Source organism: Portunus trituberculatus, chromosome 14 (genome assembly GCF_017591435.1).
Source record: "Portunus trituberculatus isolate SZX2019 chromosome 14, ASM1759143v1, whole genome shotgun sequence".
Lineage (NCBI taxonomy): Eukaryota > Metazoa > Arthropoda > Malacostraca > Decapoda > Portunidae > Portunus > Portunus trituberculatus.
The window spans coordinates 17,071,684-17,094,183 of NC_059268.1; the positions used below are offsets into that span (position 1 = coordinate 17,071,684).

A 22,500-nucleotide genomic window follows, 5' to 3' on the forward strand; every position below is an offset into this window, starting at 1 on the left:
CTCAGTTGTTCTCTTACTCATTCATTTATTTCTCTTTTCCTCTTCGCCTTCCTCACCTATTTCTTTCCCTTCATTTCTGACTCACTCACTCACTCACTCTCCCTCTCACTTTCATTTATCTCACTTGATCACAGCTTTTACGGTCTCTCCCTCTTTCTCTCCTCGTCCTCCTCTTCCTCCTCCTCCTCCTCCTCCTCCTCCTCCTCCTCCTCCTCCTCCTCCTCCTCCTCCTCCTCCTCCTCCTCCTCCTCCTTCTCCTCCTCCCTGCCATATTTCTCTCGTCCCTTCTCCTCTTCCATATTTTTTGAAAGCATAAGTACTTGTGTAATAAATTTAGCACTGTAATGTTCGTGTTTAAAGAATGATTTATACGTTATTTGATTATGTATATGTCTTGTGTTTTTATGGTAGCTAATGCAGGTATTAACTCTCTCTCTCTCTCTCCCTTTCCTTTCCATAGCCGGCATGGATGAGAGGGAAGGAGTTCTGGGACACCAACTTTGAGAAGCGATACCTGAAGCGACGCGCAAAGTGGAAGAAACTGCCGCTAAAGGTGAGTAATGTATGGCGCCAGGTGTGTGTGTGTGTGTGTGTGTGTGTGTGTGTGTGTGTGTGTGTGTGTGTGTGTGTGTGTGTGTGTGTGTTCAGGGGGAGGGTGGTAGATACAAGTGTACGTGTATTTTATTGATGTGTTCCTTGGTTGAAAATTTTACGGTACTTTATTGTGATTAACAACTAGATGAAGAGATATATAGATAGATAAATAGATACATACATACATACATATATAACATACATCAACAGATACATAGAGAGATGCATAGATAGATAGACAGATTAGATAGATTAATAAAATACTTTCCTATACACACACACACACACACACACACACACACACAGAGAGAGAGAGAGAGAGAGAGAGAGAGAGAGAGAGAGAGAGAGAGAGAGAGAGAGAGAGAGAGAAAGGGTACCGGGTCCTTCAGAATCCTGTCAAAATCCCTAAGGCCTTCGTTGAGCGCTGGACCCAGTAAGTGGCCCTCAAGCGGGGCATTAATTTGGCACTCCGGGGATTTGTGGAGAGCAGGAGGAGGAGGAAGAGGAATGAAGAGAGAAAAAAGAAAAAGGACGAAGGAAGAGGAAGGAGGAAGGCTTAATTTACTCCAAGAGGCGGCTGGAAGTGAGCACAAATTGAGCTCTTCAGAATAGCGCTTGAGTTCTTGTTGAGTTTTCCGTGATTGTCTTCATTTCCTCCCTCACGTTTCCACTCCTGGGACGCGAGTATTGTTTTGCTGTCGAGAGGGAGAGGGGGAGACAAAGAAGGAGAAAGGAAAGGGAAAGACAGTGGGAGGGAAGAAAAAAATGGAGCGTTTAAAAAGGAAAAGATTAAGAAAAAAAAATGTTAGGATTAGAAGGAGGAAAAGAAAGGAATGTTGAGGTGAAAAATGAGAACTAGACGTGAGGAAAATCTTAGTATTGTTTTTTTAATTATCGAGGTCAAAATATAAGAATGACGAAAAAATAAATAAAAAAAAGAGAGCAAGAAAAAGGACATTAGAGCAAAAGAATTAGTTATCGAGTTATTAGTTTTTGTTATCGAGAGGGAAAATAAGAAAAAGAAGAGGAAAGGAAAGAAAATAAGATAAAAGCAAGAAAAAGGAGATCAGAGCAGAAGGAGAAAAGAAAGTCAAAAGAATTAGCAAGACCTAGATGAGAGAGAGAGAGAGAGAGAGAGAGAGAGAGAGAGAGAGAGAGAGAGAGAGAGAGAGAGACCGAGTATAAACAAAAGTCTTTAACGAGGAACGAAGAGGGATTTGGAATAATAGGAAGAGGAGAAAGGAGAAATAGAGAAATATATACGAGAACTGTTAGCTATTGCAAGACTGATGAAGAGAAGGATAAGGAAGACAATTGTTCCTCTCCCTAACAACTATAAGGAAGAAAAATGACTATCCAGGAGCTAAGAGAGAGAGAGAGAGAGAGAGAGAGAGAGAGAGAGAGAGAGAATATCAGTAGTAAAGAATTTTCGTATTTGAATATAGAATTTCTCTCTCTCTCTCTCTCTCTCTCTCTCTCTCTCTCTCTCTCTCTCTCTCGTTGTTTGTAATGATTTTTGGCAGGAAAGACATGGAAGAGGGAAACAATTGTTGAAAAGTCCACTTGTAGTCATTATTATTTCAGGCACATGTATTATTCCAGAGAGAGAGAGAGAGAGAGAGTACAGTATCAGCCACAAGTTTCAGTACTTTGAGCTTCGTCTCCTTCAAAGTTATGGCCCCTTGGCTTCTCTTACTTTCCTTACCTCTCTCCCTCTCCCTGCCTCTCTATCCCTCCCTCTCCCTCCCTCTCCCTTTCCTTTACCACACTCCTCCTTTCCCAGCAACTTTACTCTCCCACATAGATCCATCCTTTTCTCCCTCGCCTCCTTCATCTTCCTTCGCTCTGCCGTCCTTCCTCCAGTCCTCCTTCGCCACCTCTGAATTAAATGTGTACTTTTTTTGAAGCGCCTGAAGTTAGATTTCTACCTTTTACTATATTTTTGTCCATTCTTTTATATTTTTTCCACAGTTTCGTTTTCCTTCTTATTTTTTGCAGTTTTTTTTCATTTTTATTTTTCATTTCCTTTCATCCTTCGTGTTCTCTTCCTCTTTCTCCTTTTCCTTTTCCTCCTCGTCCTCTTCCTCTTCCTCTTCCTCTTCTTCTTCTTCTTCTTCCTCCTCCTCCTCCTCCTCCTCCTCCTCCTCCTCCTCCTCCTCCTCCTCCTCCTCCTCCTCCTCCTCCTCCTCCTCCTCCTCTTGCTTCTACTGCTACTATATTTCTTTTATTGCATCTTTTCATGGCTTACTGCACGAGCTGTTCTCTCTCTCTCTCTCTCTCTCTCTCTCTCTCTCTCTCTCTCTCTCTCTCTCTCTCTCTCTCTCTCTCTCTCTCTCTCTCTCTCTCTCTCTCTTGCGTAGAGTTTCACCCTCTAAGGAACATTCTGACAACATTAGCATTCTCGGCTCCCCTCGCCGTGCAACCCTATCCTCTCCCCTCTTATATCTCCCCTTTGTTCCCTCTTCTCTCCTCACCTTCCCTCCCTTTTATCCCCTCAGTTCAACCCTATCTTCCCATCTGTCTCCCCTCTTTTTTCTAGTCTTCTCGTCCTCCCACTTCTTTCCTTCCGTGTGCTCTTCGTCCTCTTCCAAAGTCCTTCGGGATGGAGGTAAAGGCGACAAGAAGAGCTACCGGCCTGCGCCACGCCAGGTCTCGAGGGCCGCTGCGTCAGGCTGTATGTTTACCACGCACACTGTTCCCTGTTCCCTGCACACCGGAACATTCCTGTCTCCAGTAGTGTTGTTGATAAACCAAGCGTTTTCTCTTGGTTTTCCCACAACATTCCAGAGGTTTTTTTTGCACGTCCGACTACGCCCAATAAGCCAGCTATGCCAGGTGGCGTCTGTGCATACCATGAGACATAACTCCCAGCCCAAAACCCTTCTCAACTTCTTTTGATCCGTAAGCTTTCCACAAAGGCACTGCAGCAATAAAATGCTTTCAAACACGCTTGAGGGTTTCCGCCTTCCCCTCACTTTGAAATCTTTGTGTTGTTTCTTCCTGTTATACTATAAACAAGATTTACCTCCATTCAGCCATTCTGAATATCTGTTGAATTCTGTTCGGTGCACCATGAGGGCGCGGCAGCTCGGCAGGCTGGCAGTGGGCGTGCGGGAATGATCCGCAGAACGTGTCTGTCCACGTCAACACTATCGCGGCGTTCCTGGGCTGCACCACCGCCCGGCGTGTCTTATTTCTGATTCTGTTGAGTTAGACAAGTATTCCCGTGAAACAATACTTCGGATATAGTTAGTTAACCCCTTCACTACTGGGACACATTATTACCTTGAGACTTGTGTACGATTAGACCATTTTTTGATAATGGGATGGGTCTATGGAGGTCAGAAGATTAATGGCCTCAGTCTTCACCACATAAGTTTCTGAAGCTATGTAAAATCACCAAATAGTAAGCAGAATGAATATGGAAACGCGTCGTGACACTCAGGAGGTTAATCCATACATCATGTCAACTACGTGTACTCTCTAACCTTACGAAAAAGAAGCACACACATCAACTGATCATAAGCCTTGAGGTAGTAATCTTTTCTAATCCTCCTCCTCCTCCTCTTTGGCTTCTTTTCCTGTCATTCTCTCCATTCTCTCTCCATTCTCATCTTTTGTCACCTTTCCTCATCGTTATCTTCCCCTCTTCTTCTTTTAATTCCTTTTCTGGTCTTCGTTATCTCTACAATCATCCGTTTTCTCTCCATTTTCTCCCTCCTCTCCCTGTTTTTCCCGTGACTCCTCTTCTCTTTCCGTCGCTCACTCCCCCCATCGTCGTCGCATTCTGGCGCGTGTTGTGATGAGATTAAGTTTTAGTACCCCGTGTTAGCTTAGGCTTTGTGTTGTCTGTTTGCCCTTCTTGGAGCCTGCTTTTATTCCCTCCTGCTTTTTTCTTCCTCTTTTTTTCTTCCTTTCATGAATTCTTTCCTTCTTTATGTCCTTTGTGCGTTTCTCTAGACTTTTTCTCCTTTTTCTCTTTCTGTTTTTGTTTGTTCATTCGTTTTCGTTTTTTTTATTGCTTTTTACGTCATTTTCATGCTTTTCCTTGATTTATTTATCTTTCTTCTCTTTATTTCATCCTTCCTTCCTTCCTTCCTTCCTTCCTTCCTTCCTTACTCTCTTACTTACCTACCTTCGTTTATTTATTTTTTACTTATTTCTCTTCGTATCTTCTGTCCTCCTTTCCCTTCTTTTAATCCATTCTTTTTTTTCATTTCTATTTCTTCTTTCCTTTCATCATTCTTCTTTCCCTCATTCATCCTTCATTTTTCCTCCGACCTTCCTTATTTTTATCCTCTCCTCTTCATTTCATTCCCCCTTCCCTCCTTCTTTACATCGTTTCATTATTCCTTTCTCCCTCCCTTCACTTTTTCCTTCTCTCCCTCCTCCTACATCTCCATATTTCCTCTTCCCTTTTATCTTTTTCTTACTCTTGCTTTCGTTTATACTTTACTATCTTTCCCCTCACCGTTCCTTTACCTGTTCTTTGTCTCGTTGGTTCTCACTGGCCAGCTGCGATAGAAGAACACTTGAAGCAGCGTTGTCTTTACCTCTCAGTGTACAGTTGGTGAGAAAATGAGGCGGTGTTTTGTAGAGAGCTGGACAACATATCAGTGTACAGTTGGTGAGAAAATGAGGCGATGTTTTGTAGAGAGCTGGACAACATAACCTTTCTCTCTCTCTCTCTCTCTCTCTCTCTCTCTCTCTCTCTCTCTCTCTCTCTCTCTCTCTCATTTCGTATTTCACTTCTTCATTTCCCTTTTAGCTCTTCTTCATTTCGTCATATAGCTTTACTCTCGTTATTTCCTTCTTTCCTCTTCCTCTCTCTCTTCCTCTCTTTCCTCTCTTCCCTCTCTCGCTCCATCCTCGGTCAGTGTCTCAGATTCTTCACCAGCACCTTACGTCTTTCTTATCCTCGGTCACCCTGCGCACCGTAACCCCCTCTTCCCGTCCCACCAATCCCTCCACCCTGTGTACCTGCCGCAGCCTCCAGTCGCAGTAAGGAAGAGTAATGCGGGGAAAGGGGAAGAAAAATGAGCAGAGGGAGAATGAATGAGGGAGGATAAGAAAATCATTGTAGTGAATGGACTGAATGGAAAGGAAGTGCGAGATTGATTCACTTCGAGATGAGGGAGGAAGGGAGGGGAGGCAGAGGAGGGTGAGGAGGAAAGGGTGTTTGTTAGGAAGACATTGGATATTGTGTCTTTCCCTTGTTGAATCGCAATTGTACAGGGCAATGAGTAATGGGAGGATAAGAACATCACTCCACTGAATATAAATGAGGTGTAACGATAATTCAAGAGAGAGAGAGAGAGAGAGAGAGAGAGATGAGGAGAAAGACGAGGAAGAAGGTATTTGCTAGTCAAGAACTGACATTTTTGCGTCCATGCGGAGGAAATGAATGAGAGAGGGTAAGAAAAGTGTGTGGGATGAAATGGAAGAGTAGGAATAATTCACTGGAAATTAGGAAGGATAAGAGGAGCATTAACTAGTCAGGAATGAAACTTTTACCTCCTCCTCCATATAGAAAAAGAAATGCACGAGGGAGGAGGATAAGAAACCTAATGTGCAGAGTTGAAAGGAAGCGTAGGTAAGAAATAATTCTCCTTAAGATGAGGGAGAAGGAGAGCGAGCGTTTGTGACTCGACAATTCACACTTTTTATCTCTTCCATATAGAAAGCACAAGTTTGTAGGGAGGAGAATAAACGAAGGAGGATAAGAATATAATCATAGTGAGCAGAGAGAAGGTTCGAGATAATTTACTTTGGGATGAGAGGGAAGAGGGAAGATGTTATGGTGACTGGGAACAAAAGATTTAGCTCATTTTCTTCCGTATAGAAAGGAAAAGAGTCCAGGGAAGGGAAGGAATCGGGTCAGGTAAGGTAAAGTTATTTTACTGATTGGGAAGGAGGGTAAGATGAGAGAGAGAGAGAGAGAGAGAGAGAGAGAGAGAGAGAGAGAGAGAGAGAGAGAGAGAGAGAGAGAGAGAGAGAGGGCGTTTCATAATCAATAATCAATATTCTAGTACCCTTTTTATTCTTTATAGAAATAAAAATGCAAGAGAGAACAGATAAAAAAAAATATTGAATTCAACTCGAAAAAAAAAGCTTTTGAAACAGAAGAGGAAGGAAGGAAGGAAGGAAGGAGAGTATTATGTAAGTCAAGAACCAACACTTTACTTCATCTTCCATATAGAAGGGAGGAGGACGAGGAGGAGGACGAGGAGGAGAAGAAGAAAAAGAATACGACGACGACTATTCCTTGTGAAAATACTACCAAACTATCACGAACTTGAAAATAAAAAGATTGGTCACGGTGATTTCAATAAATTTTCCACCATCTTCTGAAAAGCCGCACTTGAAAGCATTAGCAGCGGATAAGAAGAAGCGAGAGAGATTGTTAAAGGAGAAGTTAGTTTGTGCCAGCTTCTCAGTAAAAGAGGAACAAGGAGGAGGAAAGAGGAAGGCCACGGTTCAATCTCAGCGTAGGATGGCTAGATAGGGCATGACTGTAGCTCCCTTTTTATGGTCTAGAGAGGACGGGGAAGACGTGACGAGGGACTACAAGAGGAGGAGAAGGAGAAGTAAGAAGGACCGAAGAAGAGTAAGGGAAGGAAAACGAAGAAAACTAAAAAACCTGAGGGGGAGGAGATAAAAGGAGAAAAAAAATGAGAGGAAAAAGATTAGAAAGAGATGGAATTGGAGGCGAAAGAAAGTGATAATGATGATGACGAACAGGAGGAGGAAGAGGAGGAGGAGAAAGAGGAGGAGGACGAGAAAAGAAGCGAAGGAAAAGCAGGAGATAAATAATATGAAGAAGGAGAGATAGAAGGAAGACGGAGGAGGTGGACAAGTAGAAATAAAAGGAGGTAGAGGGAAGAGAGAGAGAGAGAGGGAGAGGGAGAGGGAGAGGGAGAAGAGAAAGTCCCTCGTCTGGCAACAAGATTATCTACTTAGGTGTTTTAAGGTAATCGATAGTCATTTACTACTACTATGGATTGGACTTAGGAGACGAAGAAGAAAAGAAGAAGAAGAGGAAGAAGAGGATGAGAAAGACGAGGACGAGAAGAACAAGATGAAAAGGAGAAAAAAAAAGAAAAGGAAGAACAAGAACAAGAAGAACAGAAGGAGGAGGATGAGGAAGAGGAGGAGCAGAAAAAAATAGTAAAGAGATCACAGAAAATACCAAAATAAGAGAAGAAAATACAACAACAACAACAACAAAACAGTGTAAAACAAAAAAAAGTACACAAACGAAACAGCAGAAACGGCTACAAAACAACAACAACAACAACAACAACAACAAAAGAACAAGAAAATAGAAGCAGAAAAATAAAACTGAATGGTACGAAAAGAGAGAGAGAGAGAGAGAGAGAGCGCATATGGTGGAAAAAAATGTGCAATAAACCCATCTCATCTCACACCTTTTTTTTATTCTTTTTCTAATTTTGCTTTCATTCTATTCTCTCCTCTCCTCTCCTCTCCTCTCTCCTCTTCTCACCAGCAGCTAATTCACCTCTGACTCTTCGCTGCCCTAGTCACCACCACTCCAGCTTTGTCTCTTTACTCACCAGGACCATAAACCATAGAGTGTTGAAAGAATACAAGGACGCCATGAATGGGCCACTGCTTGGTATCTTCAGGAAATCAATACATTCTGGAGAGGCGGCTGTGATGTGGAGGCAAGCCAATGTAGTGCCCGTCTATAAGGAGATAAATCGTTACTCTAATATTGGTAGATACACAAGTACTTACTGTAATTATAGGAAATAACACTATGGGTACACAATGGAGTGGCTTCAGTAAGACCAGACAGCGAAAAATATTTAGGTATGAAGGTTATCTCAGACCTTTGTTAGAAAAATGTATATCGAGGAAAAATCAATGAAACCTTCTCAACACCAGTACTAGGACGCATTTCTACCTTGAGTTGTGGGTGTGATTAGACGGTTTTATTTACATTAGAAAGGGTCCATGGAGATCAGAAGTTTGATGGCCAGAATCTTCATTATTCTTTTCCCCACAAGGATCCGAAGCTGTATAAAGTCACTATATAGTAACCAGAATAAATATGAAAACTCGCCCTGGTACTAAAGAACAACAACCTAAATAAGGGCTGCCGTGGTACTGTGGAACCATGCGTGCTTTGGGGTCCGAGGGGTTCGAATCCTGTCCACGGTCCGAGTGTAGGTTGGGCTTCCTCACTCGGGGCAACGGTTTCCTAGCGGGTGGGCTTTGAGATAGGCGGTACCCCAAAAAGTATCCCTTTAGCCCAGAAATTCCCGTGAAAAAAGCCAACATGATATAAATAAGAAAAAAAAGGGTTAAGAATGTGAAAAGTAGAAATTCCTAAGTAATATTTGCCGTTGCCCACACTTCACCCAATTCACGATGTACAGTTGTGGTTTTTGTGTTATTGTCTGTTCAACTCGGTACGTAGAAAAATTACAAAATACAGAATGGATGAGAAATATTCCTTACGAGAAGAGATTAAAGCCTTTAAATTTACATAGATTAAGAGGGGAGCTGACAGACGTAATTAAGTGACATACGGGACATGACAAAGGTGATGAAAACAAAATCCTCAGCGTTTGTAATCTGAATAAGTAACATGATTCGCGCTTGGTCAGGTGGAATTTAGGAAAGAAATAAGAAAAATGGGGTTACTTAACAGAGTGTAGCGTTTAGGGAGAACTTCAAAATAATTACAGGTAAATCTATCTATCTATTCTTTTTATGTAAGTAGGGGAAAGCCGGCCAAGGACAACAAAAAAAAAGATCCACTTAGTTGCCAGCTCCCTTGCAGGTTTGATAGTGCAAGCTAATATACAAGAACAAATGTCTTAAAACCTATCTATTTATATATCTTTGTTTCCCACTTTTACTTGCTTTTCAGTCATTTAATCTCTTCAGTACCATGACACGTTTCTATAGTCACTCTGCTTACTGTTTGGTGATTTTATACAGCTTCAGAAACTTATGTGGGGATTAAGATAGTGAAGACTGTGGCCATTAATCTTCTGACCTCCATAGACCCTTCCTAATGTCAATAAAATCATCTAATCATACCCAAAACTGTAAAAATGCAGCTCAGTACTGATGTTAATGTACGCAAACTGAATGAAAGTCACGAGAGAGACCAGCAATTGAATAAAAACTGCTAACCAACTTATCACCACGTATGGACACTCAAACATCATACGTAACCATATACCAGCCAACCCTTTCCCGTTTTGTTTAATCTTTTGCTCCCTTTTTTTTCCTTCTTTTTATTTCAACACCATGCCTTGTCATTCTGAGCGACGGCATGCCATCAAGAATTCTGAACGCACCAAAAAGTATTAAAAGAGTGTGAACAAAAAGGGTAACAGAAGAGAAAAGGACACCAGGCAGAGTTGAAGCACCAGCCTCGTCTGTCACCTGTGTGAAGACAACACCTGGTTCACCTTACACCTGCTTTGATTAATACCGGCTTTCATCACACACCTGCCTGTCCTCACTCGCCTGGGCTTCTTAAGTTGTATTAGGGCGTGTTCAGAAACGTTTTGCTCTCTCACCACGACTGTTTTCAAGGCTACAGAGATGATTAGCCGGGTTTTCAAGTGTGTTTCTCCAGGTAGTAATGTGGAAATCTTGTCACTCTGCCTCTAGAACCATAAAAACACCTTAAGAAACTCATGTATACTTAAATAAAGCCTTCTGAAATAGTGGAGGTGAAGCACGGAAGTGTTTGAGAATACGAGCCTTAGAGAGAGAGAGAGAGAGAGAGAGAGAGAGAGAGTGTGTGTGTGTGTGTGTGTGTGTGTGTGTGTGTGTGTGTGTGTGTGTGTGTGTGTGTTCCCTGGCCAAGGACTTCTATAATTGAAGCGTAATTAGGTATTTCATTAGGAATACTGTATAGTTTTAGGGACCAGCAATTAGGAAAGTTTACCCTCTCTCTCTCTCTCTCTCTCTCTCTCTCTCTCTCTCTCTCTCTCTCTCTCTCTCTCTCTCTCTCTCTCTCTCTCTCTCTCTCTCTCTCTCAAAAATTTACATACCCATTAGCGAGTCCCCACACATTAACAGAAAACTGAATACCCTTCCTTAATACACATCCACGTTGAAATTTAAAGAAAATGACAAAAAAAAAAAAGGTGGATATCACGAAAACACTGAGCTAATACTTAATAGGGCGGAGGCAATGAAGATACACAGTTCAGGCAGTGATAGTGGCGGTAGTGGCGAATAGGAAGAGGAAGAGCCAGCCAGCTACGTAGGTATCCTCATCACTGCACGGGGAAGGCTGGGAGAGGCAGGGGTGCGGGACCAGACCGTATTGTGACGTGCCCATGAGAGGCGTAAATGCGAGCTGTAATTGGAAAGCTTGGGAAGTAACCATTTAGTCGTGATGGTATTCCAGTAGCGCCACGGTGGAGGTCCGGTGGTGGTCACATGTGAGAGAGAGAGAGAGAGAGAGAGAGAGAGAGAGAGAGAGAGAGAGAGAATGGGAGGCAACAACGGGTGGCTTAGAAATCCCTGAATTGATTACATTTCTGACGCATAAATTAAATATACATTTGATATATACAACAGTTGAAGGTTGGTTGGCTTGGCTTGGCTTGGCTTGGCTTGGCTGGCTTGACTGGCTGGCTTGACTGGCTTGACTGGCTGGCTCGCTGGTTGGCTGGCTGGGTGGCTGGAAGGGAAAAGTCTTTTGATGTATGTAAATGGCTTGATCTTATTATACATTTCTTTTCACACACGTTCACTCAATTCTGCGTCCCTGTAATCTGCCTCCTCCCTCCCCAATCCCAGCCCTTTAGTTCGTTCACTTTACAACTCTCACCTTATACCACGCGGCTCCGACCAACTAACAAATCCTCTCTCTCTCTCTCTCTCTCTCTCTCTCTCTCTCTCTCTCTCTCTCTCTCTCTCTCTCTCTCTCTCTCTCTCTCTCTCTCTCTCAGCGCATACACTTCTGTGGAAAACTTTTTATTTGGTCCCAGTTCAGGTGGAATGCGGCCTAACGTCACGAGCTGGAGTGTTTTCCCGTGTGTCGAGTACTGAGAGAGAGAGAGAGAGAGAGAGAGAGAGAGAGAGAGAGAGAGAGAGAGAGCATTTTATATCACCTTTGTTTGCATCTATTTTTTTTCTCTTCATGTCTCTTTTTACTGATATTTTCCTTGCCTCTGTGTGTGTGTGTGTGTGTGTGTGTGTGTGTGTGTGTGTGTGTGTGTGTGTGTGTGCGTTAATCATTATAATTGGAAAAAATAACAGCCGGTTTATTAATTAGTTAGCCAATCATTAGACTAGAAACTACTCATTAGCGCTCAGAGTAACCCAAAGCATGCAAATTCCTCAAAACAAATGTAAGAATATACGAAAATTCAAATAAAAAGAGTGATGTTTAAAGCGAAAGAAGTCAAGGAGATGTTTGCTTGTTAAGGGACTCTGGATTTTACATGTGAGAGTGGACATAAGGAACCAGAAGCAGTTTGACACACGGCCGATCAACACTAGAGGCTGTGGTTCAATTGACTACCAGGTTGGATTGAAGAAACTAAATTTGCTATCCTTAGAGAGACGTAGGTTAAGAGTGGCCCTGATAGAAGTATTTAAGTGGTATAAGGTTTACAACAAAGGAGTTCAGGTAGTGATAGTGGTGATAGTGGTGGTGGTGGCGAGGATGGAGAGGAACAGCCAGCTAGCTACGTAGGATCAGTAACCTAGAGAGAACCAGAAATAAAGGTTAAAGCTTGAGAAATTTAGGTTTAGGTAAGAAATGGGGGGGAACTGGTTCTCTAACAAAGAGGAATGTCAATAATTATGTTGTTAGTGCTGAGTCAATAGGGAGCTTTAAAAGATTAGATAAATTTATGGATGGAGATGACAGATGGAATTAAGTAGCTTTGCTTATACAGGGACTGCCACGTGTAGACCTCATAGCCTCTTGCAGCTTCCCTCATTTTCTTATGTTCTTATTTAAGTGTTACCTTTGAAACAACCCTTCCTAAGTTTGGCCTTCTCACTGTCTAGGTCTTCTGCTTTCCTAGCTTCTAATAAATAACATTTGATAGATTACTAAAAGAAAGTACACTAATTGTAATATGATATGGTATTGTGGCGCAAGATCCTTTTTTTCTATCTCATAAATACCTGAGGTTATAATACTGCTTCTGTTTATCATTGGTGGAGCAGTTAAGACATAGACAGTATCATATCATTTGAGGTATTTCTGCTGGGAGAATGATCAGCCCGGGGAGACAGACCGTCACTCAACAGACCTGCGGCAGTGACAGTGAAGGGCTGATGATTGCAAGTCCCCGGTTTCGAATATTTGACTCGAGGGCTGCCCGGGTCTTTGATGGTGCACGGGAGAATCTTGTGACCTTCCTTTGACGTGTAGTGCGTTGCTGTGTGGCCGAGGGACGTAATGAGGAGAGTGCTTTCAAGGCGGCTAGGGTTTGTATTACACCGAGGGAAGGAGAGCTACGCTGGCAAGTTCTAGGTGTCAAAACAAGGGAGCCGGTGACAGATGGTGGCAGAACGAGGATTAATTTACTCTATTCTCGGAGGCAGAGTAAAGGGAGGAGTGTTGTGTTTGGTTCTCTTCAACTCCTTGGTCGTGTGTGTGTGTGTGTGTGTGTGTGTGTGTGTGTGTGTGTGTGTGTGTGTGTGTGTGTGTGTGTGTGTGACTGATAGCCATATTCAGAAACGCCTTGCTCTCTCACCACGACAATTTCCTAAGGCCACAGAGACGACTAGCCGTGTTTTCCAGACAATTCATCCTTATGATAAACTAGAAATCTTACCAATCCATCACTAGAGCCATAGAAATACCCTTTAAAACATGAGTATCTTCAACTAGACCCTTTGGAAAACAGCAACGGTGAGTTTCTCTTTTTGATAGACTGGAAACCTTGCCAATCCATCACCAGAGCCATAAAAACACCCTTAAAAACATGAGTATCTTCAACTAAAGAAAGCAGTGGTGGTGAGAGCAAAGCGTTTCAGAATACATCACATTTCTTTCTATTCTCTTGCTTAAGGAGAAGAATAACTTTTGCTTTATCCGAACGGGACACTAATCTAAGCCGTCCAAATTGACAGTGTATGATGGCGGAGGTTCGTGAGTGCAGTGTTCAGGCTGTCTACTCGCCACATACTTTTCATGGCGGGACAGAATGCAAAGTAGCGTTTGGATGGCGCGACAGTTCAGTGGTGGGCGCGATATTAATTTTATATATCAAGTGTAGATGTCGTCTGGACTTATTTTATGATCGTTATTTGTAGCATTGTCTCTTTTTTTTCTCTCTTTCTCTCTTTTTCTCTTCTATTTTATCGTATACTCGCTTTGTGCACGCTTCTGTCCTATTAATTAATCTTTCTATACTCCATCATGAGATTTTTCTTTATTCACTGAGGTTCTTGCACTTTTGAGTTTTTTTTCCTGATTTTTTCTCTTTCATTTTTCATTCTGTCAGTTTCGCAATACAATATGCAAGCAATATTCTCGTCTTTGTCTTTACAGTTCTATTCGTGAATTTTTATTTTATATCATCGTTAGAAGATTTTTCCTTCCCCTTGTATTTTTTTTCATTGTCAGCTTTGCAATGTGAGATGTGATCAACAATTGAATTATTTTATGTATCCTTTGCTTACATCTCCTGTCACGTGAACACTGTGCAGGTAAATATACCGTGCGCAGTGCATTGCTTCATTCCATCAAATAGTTTGAGAAATGAAACATACCGTGATACTGCGTACACACACACACACACACACACACACACACACACACACACACACACACACTCTCACTCTCTCTCTCTCTCTCTCTCTCTCTCTCTCTCTCTCTCTCTCACACGGTAGCTCAGTGGTTAGAGCGCTGGCTTCACAAGCCAGATGACCGGGGTTCGATTCCCCGGCCAGGTGGAGATATTTGGGTGTGTCTCCTTTCACGTGTAGCCCCTGTTCACCTAGCAGTGAGTAGGTACGGGATGTAAATCGAGGAGTTGTGACCTTGTTGTCCCGGTGTGTGGTGTGTGCCTTCTCAGGCTTATTCGAAGATCGGAAATAATGAGCTGAGAGCTCTTTCCGTAGGGTAACGTCTGGCTGTCTCGTCAGAGACTGCAGCAGATCAAACAGCAGATCAAACACACACCGCGTAGTGTAGTGGTTAACACGCTCGACTCACAATCGAGAGGGCCAGGTTCGAGTCCCGGTGCGGTGAGGCAAATGGGCAATGTGTGGCTCCTGTTCACCTAGCAGTAAATAGGTACGGGATGTAACTCGAGGGGTTGTGGCCTCGCTTTCCCAGTGTGTAGAGTGTGTTGTGGTCTCAGTCCTTCCCGAAGATCGGTCTATGAGCTCTGAGTTCTCTCCGTAATGGGGAAGACTGGCTGGGTGACCAGCAGACGACCGAGGTGAATTACACACACACACACACACACACACACACACACACACACACACACCACAAACTTAGAAAAAAAAAAAAAAGGGAAACCAGGAGCATATGCGTCGTGCAGTGAAGAAAATAAGGTTTCCTGTCACTTACCTCTCCTGCACGCGGCGGCGGCGGCGCTTGAGAGGCAAAAATGTTATATCGCGATTCGTGACACACTTACTGCCTCCCCACCCTCTGCCTACCCCCTGCCCCGCCACAGTCATTAATGTTTTTGCAGCTAACGGCCGAGCTGTGGAGTGAGGGGAAGTGACAGCCGCACACGTGACTCCCATAAATGCTCGCCCCTCGTGTAGCAGTAACAGGAGAAAAGGCACAGGAGGAGCGGACTGGCAAACGCGTCTAAACTCTAAACCACGGAGGGTTACATCGACCGCCCGCGGCCTGCATGTCTCAGCGGCTGTTCTCATATACCGAGCACGAAAGTATTTCTCTACTGCTGCCTGACTATTCCAGACCCAAGCCTCGCCTTCCACCCGCTTCCGGGATGTGCAGGAACTTGCTCCTCGTGGCCCGTAAACCTACGTACCTTCACGCAGCGCATTATGTGTTTTATGTGTGAGGCAGGTTGATGCCGCCTCGTCATGACCTCGCTGGAGGCTCACAGAGGCTGGCCGCTACTCTCCAGGATGTAAAGTGAGAGCGAATGTCTGTAGTGATGTTGCAGGACGCGTGATGTCTTGTGGCGCCCGGCGGAGGCTGGAGGTGAGGCGCCCGCCTCGAACAAAGGGAAATGAATCTGCCCTGTGTACTGGCCATTGCGAGGGTGAAGGTAATTTCCACAGACAGACGCCAGCCGAGAGCCGAGAAAAGATTGTGCCATGAAACTCCCGCAAAGCGTTCCTGCTGAAAGGGAAAAGAGCAAACTTGCTGAAAAGAATCATCAAATTAGTTTCTGCAGGTTACCTGATACTCCTCTTCTGACAGGTGTGGCACTAATTACTGTTGTAAGTGGTATTCTTTCGAGCGCTTCTTGTCACAATACTTACCTGAGTGTGCGTCGCTGTGTTATGAAGGACTTTTGCCAAACCCGGGACGCAACGAGACAGACGGAAGAGTAACCACGGTGCTTGTGTGGGAGGTATTTGCTTGGCAGCCAGTGTTAAAATAGTGCCTCTTGCTGGGTAAATAATGGCGGCGGCGGCGTTGGTGGTGGTAATGGTGGAAGATGGAACACGAAATGAAGGGAGGAACAAACAGCAGCAGAGGTATTGGTCATTACAAGACTAGTGATAAGCTACACTGAGCTGAAGCAAGAGGCATCGGGTAATAAAGAGCAAGGTTCCGCCCCATCCACCGCCTGGCAGGGAGAGAAAAACCATGCAGCATAGAAAAATGGTATTGGAGTTGGAAGAGGAAGAGATGGAGAAAGAGGAGGAGGAAAAGTTGAAGGAGGTGGTGGTGGTGGTGGTGGTGGTGGTGGTGGTGGTGGTGGTGGTGGTGGAATAGTGTGTTGGTTGGTATACGGGGTGGCAGTGTGGCAGTTGTGACGTGGGTGTCACAAGGCAGAAAAGAAATACAAAAGAAAAATATGAATTAGAATTGCTCCTTTGCCATCAACCTCTTCTTTCCTTCAAGTTATTTTTATACTTCACTTTTGTTTTGTAGTCTTTTGTTTTATTCTCATTTCCTCTTAAAAGTTTACGCATATCCCTTCCCTCCTCTACTGAAAACATTCCTTCTAGGTAAATGAAATTCATATGAAGGGCAGAAACACCCCACAGCGCTGTGCTTCCCTGCATTGTCCCAAAAAACACTGTAAATTATAACTACAATAACCGGTCTACTGTGACATTTGTAGTGGCAGAAGTAGTAGTAGAAGTAGTTATGATGATAATAATAATGATAATAATAATAATAATAATAATAATGATAATAACAATAAATTTCTTTTCTCTTGTATGATGGTGAATTAGATATCTCTCATCACACGACTTTAATTCACGCTGTGAACTTATGAGAGAGAGAGAGAGAGAGAGAGAGAGAGAGAGAGAGAGAGAGAGAGAGAGATGCGCCTCACATTGCTGCCATAAACATTTGGCCACATCTCACACTGCCTCCCTTATTGCTGCAGTTATACCCTTCACACACACACACACACACACACACACACACACACACACACACACACACACACACACACACACACACACACACACACACAGAACAAGAGTATCAAGAAAAATCACTACCATAATAATAATAATAATGATAATAATAATAATAATAATAATAATAATGATGTCAAGGATAAAAAAACACTTTACAGAAGTTATATAAGAGAAAAAAAAAAAGAAACAAAGAAAAGGAAAGAGAGAAATGAGGACACTCGTTTGCATTCATCCTTGCCTCGTCCACCTCCGAAATTCCTCTAACCGCTCCCTCCTCCTCCTTCTCCTTCTCCTTCTCCTTCTCCTCCTCCTCCTCCTCCTCCTCCTCCTCCTCCTCCTCCTCCTCCTCCTCCTCCTCCCCCTCCTCTTCTCCCACCTTTCTCCAAAAGTTGACGTTGACGAGCATTCACTTTCTCTTAGTTTTTCTTCTTCACCTCCTCCTCCTCCTCCTCCTCCTCCTCTTCCTTCTCTTCTTTCCTCACCTCTCTTGCTCCTCTTTTTCTTCTTTCCTCACTCGTCTTGCTCCTCCTTTTCCTCTTTTACTTTCCTTCCTTCCTTCCTCCTTCCTCTTCCTTCCTCTTTCCCCCTCCCACTCCCGTTCTTTTCATCCCTCCCCAGCACGCTTGCCAAAATGTTTCGCGACATTCGGAAAATTAGGAAGGACCTGATGACGATTTCAGAAGACAATTTGGCGACTCCGATTTCGTGGGTCTTTAACGTCGTGTTCGCGGGGCCAAGTTCGTGACAGGGAAAAGTGGAAAGAAGTTCGTAATTTGACAACGATTAAGGCACAAGCACAGAGAGAGAGAGAGAGAGAGAGAGAGAGAGAGAGAGAGAGAGAGAGATCTTAGCGTCTTTTAGTATTGTTTCCAGGGAAGATGTGGAAGGGAAGGAGCAAGACGAGGGAGAGATAAAGTAAGAAAAGGGACTTGAAAAAAGGTGGAAACGGATCGCATAATAACGAGAAGGAAGAGGAGAAGGAGGAGGAGAAGGAGGAGGAGGAAAAAGAAGAAGGGGAGGATAAGGAGGAGGAGGAGGAGGAGGAGGAGAGGAAGAGTAGGTGGATGACTGAGAACACAATAGGAAAACTTAAAGGAAAGATGAGAAAAAGGAGATTGGTCGGACACTTAAAATTTTTCCAGAGAGAGAGAGAGAGAGAGAGAGAGATGTATCCCTTCCTTAAGCTCCTCGCCTGTCTTCCCCTATGGGAGAAAAAAGCGTAAAGAATGCATTACCTTCTTTTCCTCCCTGTCTTTGTTTCTCCTCGCCGCAGTGTACCCCTCCTCTCCTCTCCCTCCCCCTCATGCCTCCCTCCTCTTCGGGCGCGGCTGAGAAAGGATATTTTATGGAGATCTGATGAAAAACACAAACGTATCTATCCACCGCAGTTTACTTGTGCTAAATGGATAGTGTGTGTGTGTGTGTGTGTGTGTGTGTGTGTGTGTGTGTGTGTGTGTGTGCGTGGTGGTCTCGTATCTAAGCACAGAATAGAGAGGACTTGTCTTTGATCCCTTCAGTACTGGAACGCATTTTTATAATTAGTTTTGGGTGTGATTAGACGATTTTGTTGACATTAGAAAGGATCTATGGTTGAATGAGGATTAATGGCCACAGTCTTCTCTATTTTAATCCCTACATAAGTTTCTGAAGCTGTAAAAAAACACCAAATAGTAAGCAGAATGAATATGGAAACGCGTCATGATACTCAAGGGATTTATCTTAAGGACGTAGAATCGTGACAGTTTTCGTGGCTAGTCTTTCCTTTCACCAAGCTCCTTAACACTGACCCTGCTAAAATGAATGAATACACAAGAATATTGAACTTATACACTCCCTCAGTATCCATTCCTCATTGTCTACACCAACGTATCCACATTTCCATATAGCAGGTGTACTTAAACTTCTTCCTCAATTACTGTGAAAGAAAAGAATCATCCTTATGTAAACCTGGCGTTGCTTGTATAATGGCGATCTTTCACTGTATGGGCAGCTTCGCAATTCGTGCCTGTAGATTTTGCACACGCCAGCAAGAGTTCCTTTCATACAGAGAAGCCAGACACTCGAGGCTGGTCCCCTTTCGAGTGACGAGGTGCATAAGTGCCTTCATTACTAGTGTTGCTCCCTCTCCATCAGTCTTTGCTTCCCGGTCAACATCGTGCGCAGTTTCATTTTACAGGGATGACGCCTCCCCTCCTCTAAGCCGCTGTTTTTCCCTCCCGAGACAAAGGTGCCCGACGATGCTGACAACAGGCAGTAATTGATCCCCTCCTCACTTTCTCTGGAGTCAGTGTACCGGCAAAGGTGTTGTGCGTGTGCGTGATGACGTGACGTGTTATCCCGCTCGTTATTATCCACTTGAGTCACAATTAATCTTCACGGGTCTAGCCGGGACAGGGCGAGGCGCGTGTGGCTGGCAGCACGCCGTGGCAAAGGGCAGGGTTCACGTCAGCCAGCTGCCCTAAATGTTCCTGCTGTCTTTCTCCCCTGACTCACTTTGTACCTACGTCGTATTGCTGCAACTTCTACTACTGCTACTGCTGCTTCTACTACTACTACTACTACTACTACTACTACTACTACTACTACTACTACTACTACTACTACTACTACTACTTGTGCTGCTGCTACTGTTGCTGCTGCTACTATATTGCTAAAGTTTCCAATATAGCGTTCCCTCCTGTATCATTCCCTCTTGCATTATTCCCTCTTGTATCGTATCCTTATTTTATCAACCTCTTTCTCTTCACACAGTCCATCCGCCACATATATAGTAGCGTATGTCACGACTCACCACGCGCCGTAACACAGCTTCACACCAACTTAGCGGGTACTTGGTAGTTACCGAGACACAAAGGTCGGAGTGCGTGTCTATCCGTGTCTATCCCTCTACTGTATTTTTTCATCCTTACGTTTGAAAACAGTAGAGAACACTAACAGCATGATAATGAACAGGACATTAAGAGCATCACGCAATCTGGGCACAATAACCGCTTAGTTAAAACTCGATTACGCTGAGAGAGAGAGAGAGAGAGAGAGAGAGAGAGAGAGAGAGAGAGAGAGAGCTCCATTAGAGAGAGTGCTTAGGGGCTGCTTCCTCGGGTCTGCAAAAGGAGAGTAGGTGGGTAGGTGCTTGTGGAGGTGGTGGACGGGGGGATGGAGGGAGAGGAGGAGTGCTCAGAGACTTTAATCTCCTGTTTGTGTTTGCGCTTCACGAGACAAGGACAAGAGAGGGAGAATGAGTGAGCGAAGGAAGGAAGGAAGAAAGCAAGAAAGGAACGATTCGAGCCAGACATCAGAACATCCTCCTCCTCCTCCTCCTCCTCCTCCTCCTTCTCCTCCTCCTCCTCCTCCTCCTCCTCCTCCTCCTCCTCCTCCTCCTCCTCCTTCTCCTCCTCCTCCTCTTCCTCCTCTTCCTCCTCCTCCTCCTCCTCCTCCTCCTCCTCCTCCTCCTCCTCCTCCTCCTCCTCCTCCTCCTCCTCCTCCTTCTCCTCCTCATTCTCTTTTCTTTTTTTTAACATCCTTTAATCTCTCTTCGTCCTCCCCACCGGCTTCTCTTTCTTCTCTATTTCCATCTTCGTTTTTTCTTTCCATATCCATTTCTGTTCTTTCCTATTACATTTTTCTTCTTCCTCCTCCTCCTCCTCCTCCTCCTCTTCATCCTCCTCCTCCTCCTCCTTTAATCAAATTAGGATAGACAAACACGTCGGGTCATCAAACGGCAGATGATTTTAAAGTTGGAAAATGCAAAGTCCCTCACATCGGAAGCAACAATCACCACGTTCAATATTTAATGAATGACCGGAAGCTTTTGTGCCGAGTGAGGAAAAGCATCTCGGAATCCTCACACCAAACATATAGAATCCAGACCAACACTGTCAGAATTACCAACAGATTAATTGCCTTCGATAGCAAATCAGAGAGAGTTTCGTTACGATTTTATCATTTTGACAGTCTCGAGTACTGCTTATAGTTTGCTCACCCATTACCGAAAAAATATTGGAAGGATAGACTAAGAGTACTGCTTATGTACAGACGTTTAAGCACGTTAGAGTAGGAAAGGTGGAAGAAAACAGAGGTATGAGTTCCCCTGAAGGACCTGTATAATAAACTCAACTACCTGGTGGCGTAGTGGATAAGGTGGTGAGCGTGGGATTGGGCAGACGTCCACGCATAGTTCGAATCACAGCAAGTACAGCCTTGAAACTTTGCCATTTTTCGAGTGATTAAAAGTTACCTACATGTCACCATGATATCCAGGTTCTAGGTGGTTACAACAAAGATGCACTTGGGTGGTGATATGGGCCCTAATATATACAACTATAGTTAAAGTTGCCTGCGCCGTTAATGGATGGAAGCTTAACAGTGCTTCTAATACTCTTTAAGTTACCTACAGGTGCTATAGGCCATAACATAACAAAAAATACATGTTTTTTTTTTCATATATCCCCCTCCTGTACTAATTATGTTAACGAAAGTATTACATCATTTGAAAAAGTAATAAAATGTATGACAAACTTCAGACTTTCTACAGGAAGGATTCAGAGCCATTTGGTAAAACTGGTTAGGATATTGAAAGAAAATGATAATATTATTGCCAACGATTATTTCACAGCTTACCAGTCAAATATAATTCTTTCAGTGCTATGACGCGTTTTCACATTCATTCTACTTACTATTTAGTGACTTCATACAGCTTCAGAAACGTGTGTGGGGATTTAAATAGTGAGTACTCTAGCTATTAATCTTTTAACCTCCATAGGCCCTTCCTAATGTGAATAAAATCGTTTAATCATACCCAAAACTCATGGTAAAACTGCGTCCCAATACTGAATGGGTTAAATATAGTATCTACTCTCTCTCTCTCTCTCTCTCTCTCTCTCTCTCTCTCTCTCTCTCTCTCTCTCTCTCTCTCTCTCTCTCTCTCTCTCTCGTGTAGTTTGCGGCATTCAATAACGATTCAGCGGGTGATTCTTTCTTACAAGGATGATGGATCAGTGCCCGCCAATCAGTCACTGCGGGAACACCATTGTAGCAGAAGAAAAGTCTCTCTCCGTCACACCGCGGGGGAGACTTTCTACTTTTTTCTGTATTTCTGGTCCCTCTTCCTCCCTCTTTCCTTTTACTTATAGCGGTACTTGTCCTCATTGTCGCCTCTTCCACTATTAGTCAGTTTGCAATAGTTACCCATGCAGCTTTCAGTTATCTTGTCATTTTTTTTTTCTTTCTAATTTATACCATGTGGGCTTTTTCACAGGAATTCATGGGCTAAAAGGGGGTATTTGTTGGTGTTTGGGCTTTCTTTGTATTCCTCCTCCTCCTCCTCCTCCTCCTCCTCCTCCTCTTCTT

General features: G+C 43.6%; 1 protein-coding gene across 5 annotated transcripts in view; it reads left to right on the plus strand.

Annotated features, from left to right (window-relative positions):
- The window catches only part of LOC123503362 (alpha-mannosidase 2-like), a 402,577-nt gene that overhangs the window by 274,725 nt on the left and 105,352 nt on the right, over positions 1-22,500 (plus strand). For all 5 annotated transcript variants that reach the window (XM_045253043.1, XM_045253045.1, XM_045253042.1 and 2 more), the window contains one exon: positions 461-553. In XM_045253043.1, the coding sequence (XP_045108978.1) occupies positions 461-553 (93 nt within the window). The remainder of the gene's footprint in view (positions 1-460; positions 554-22,500) is intronic.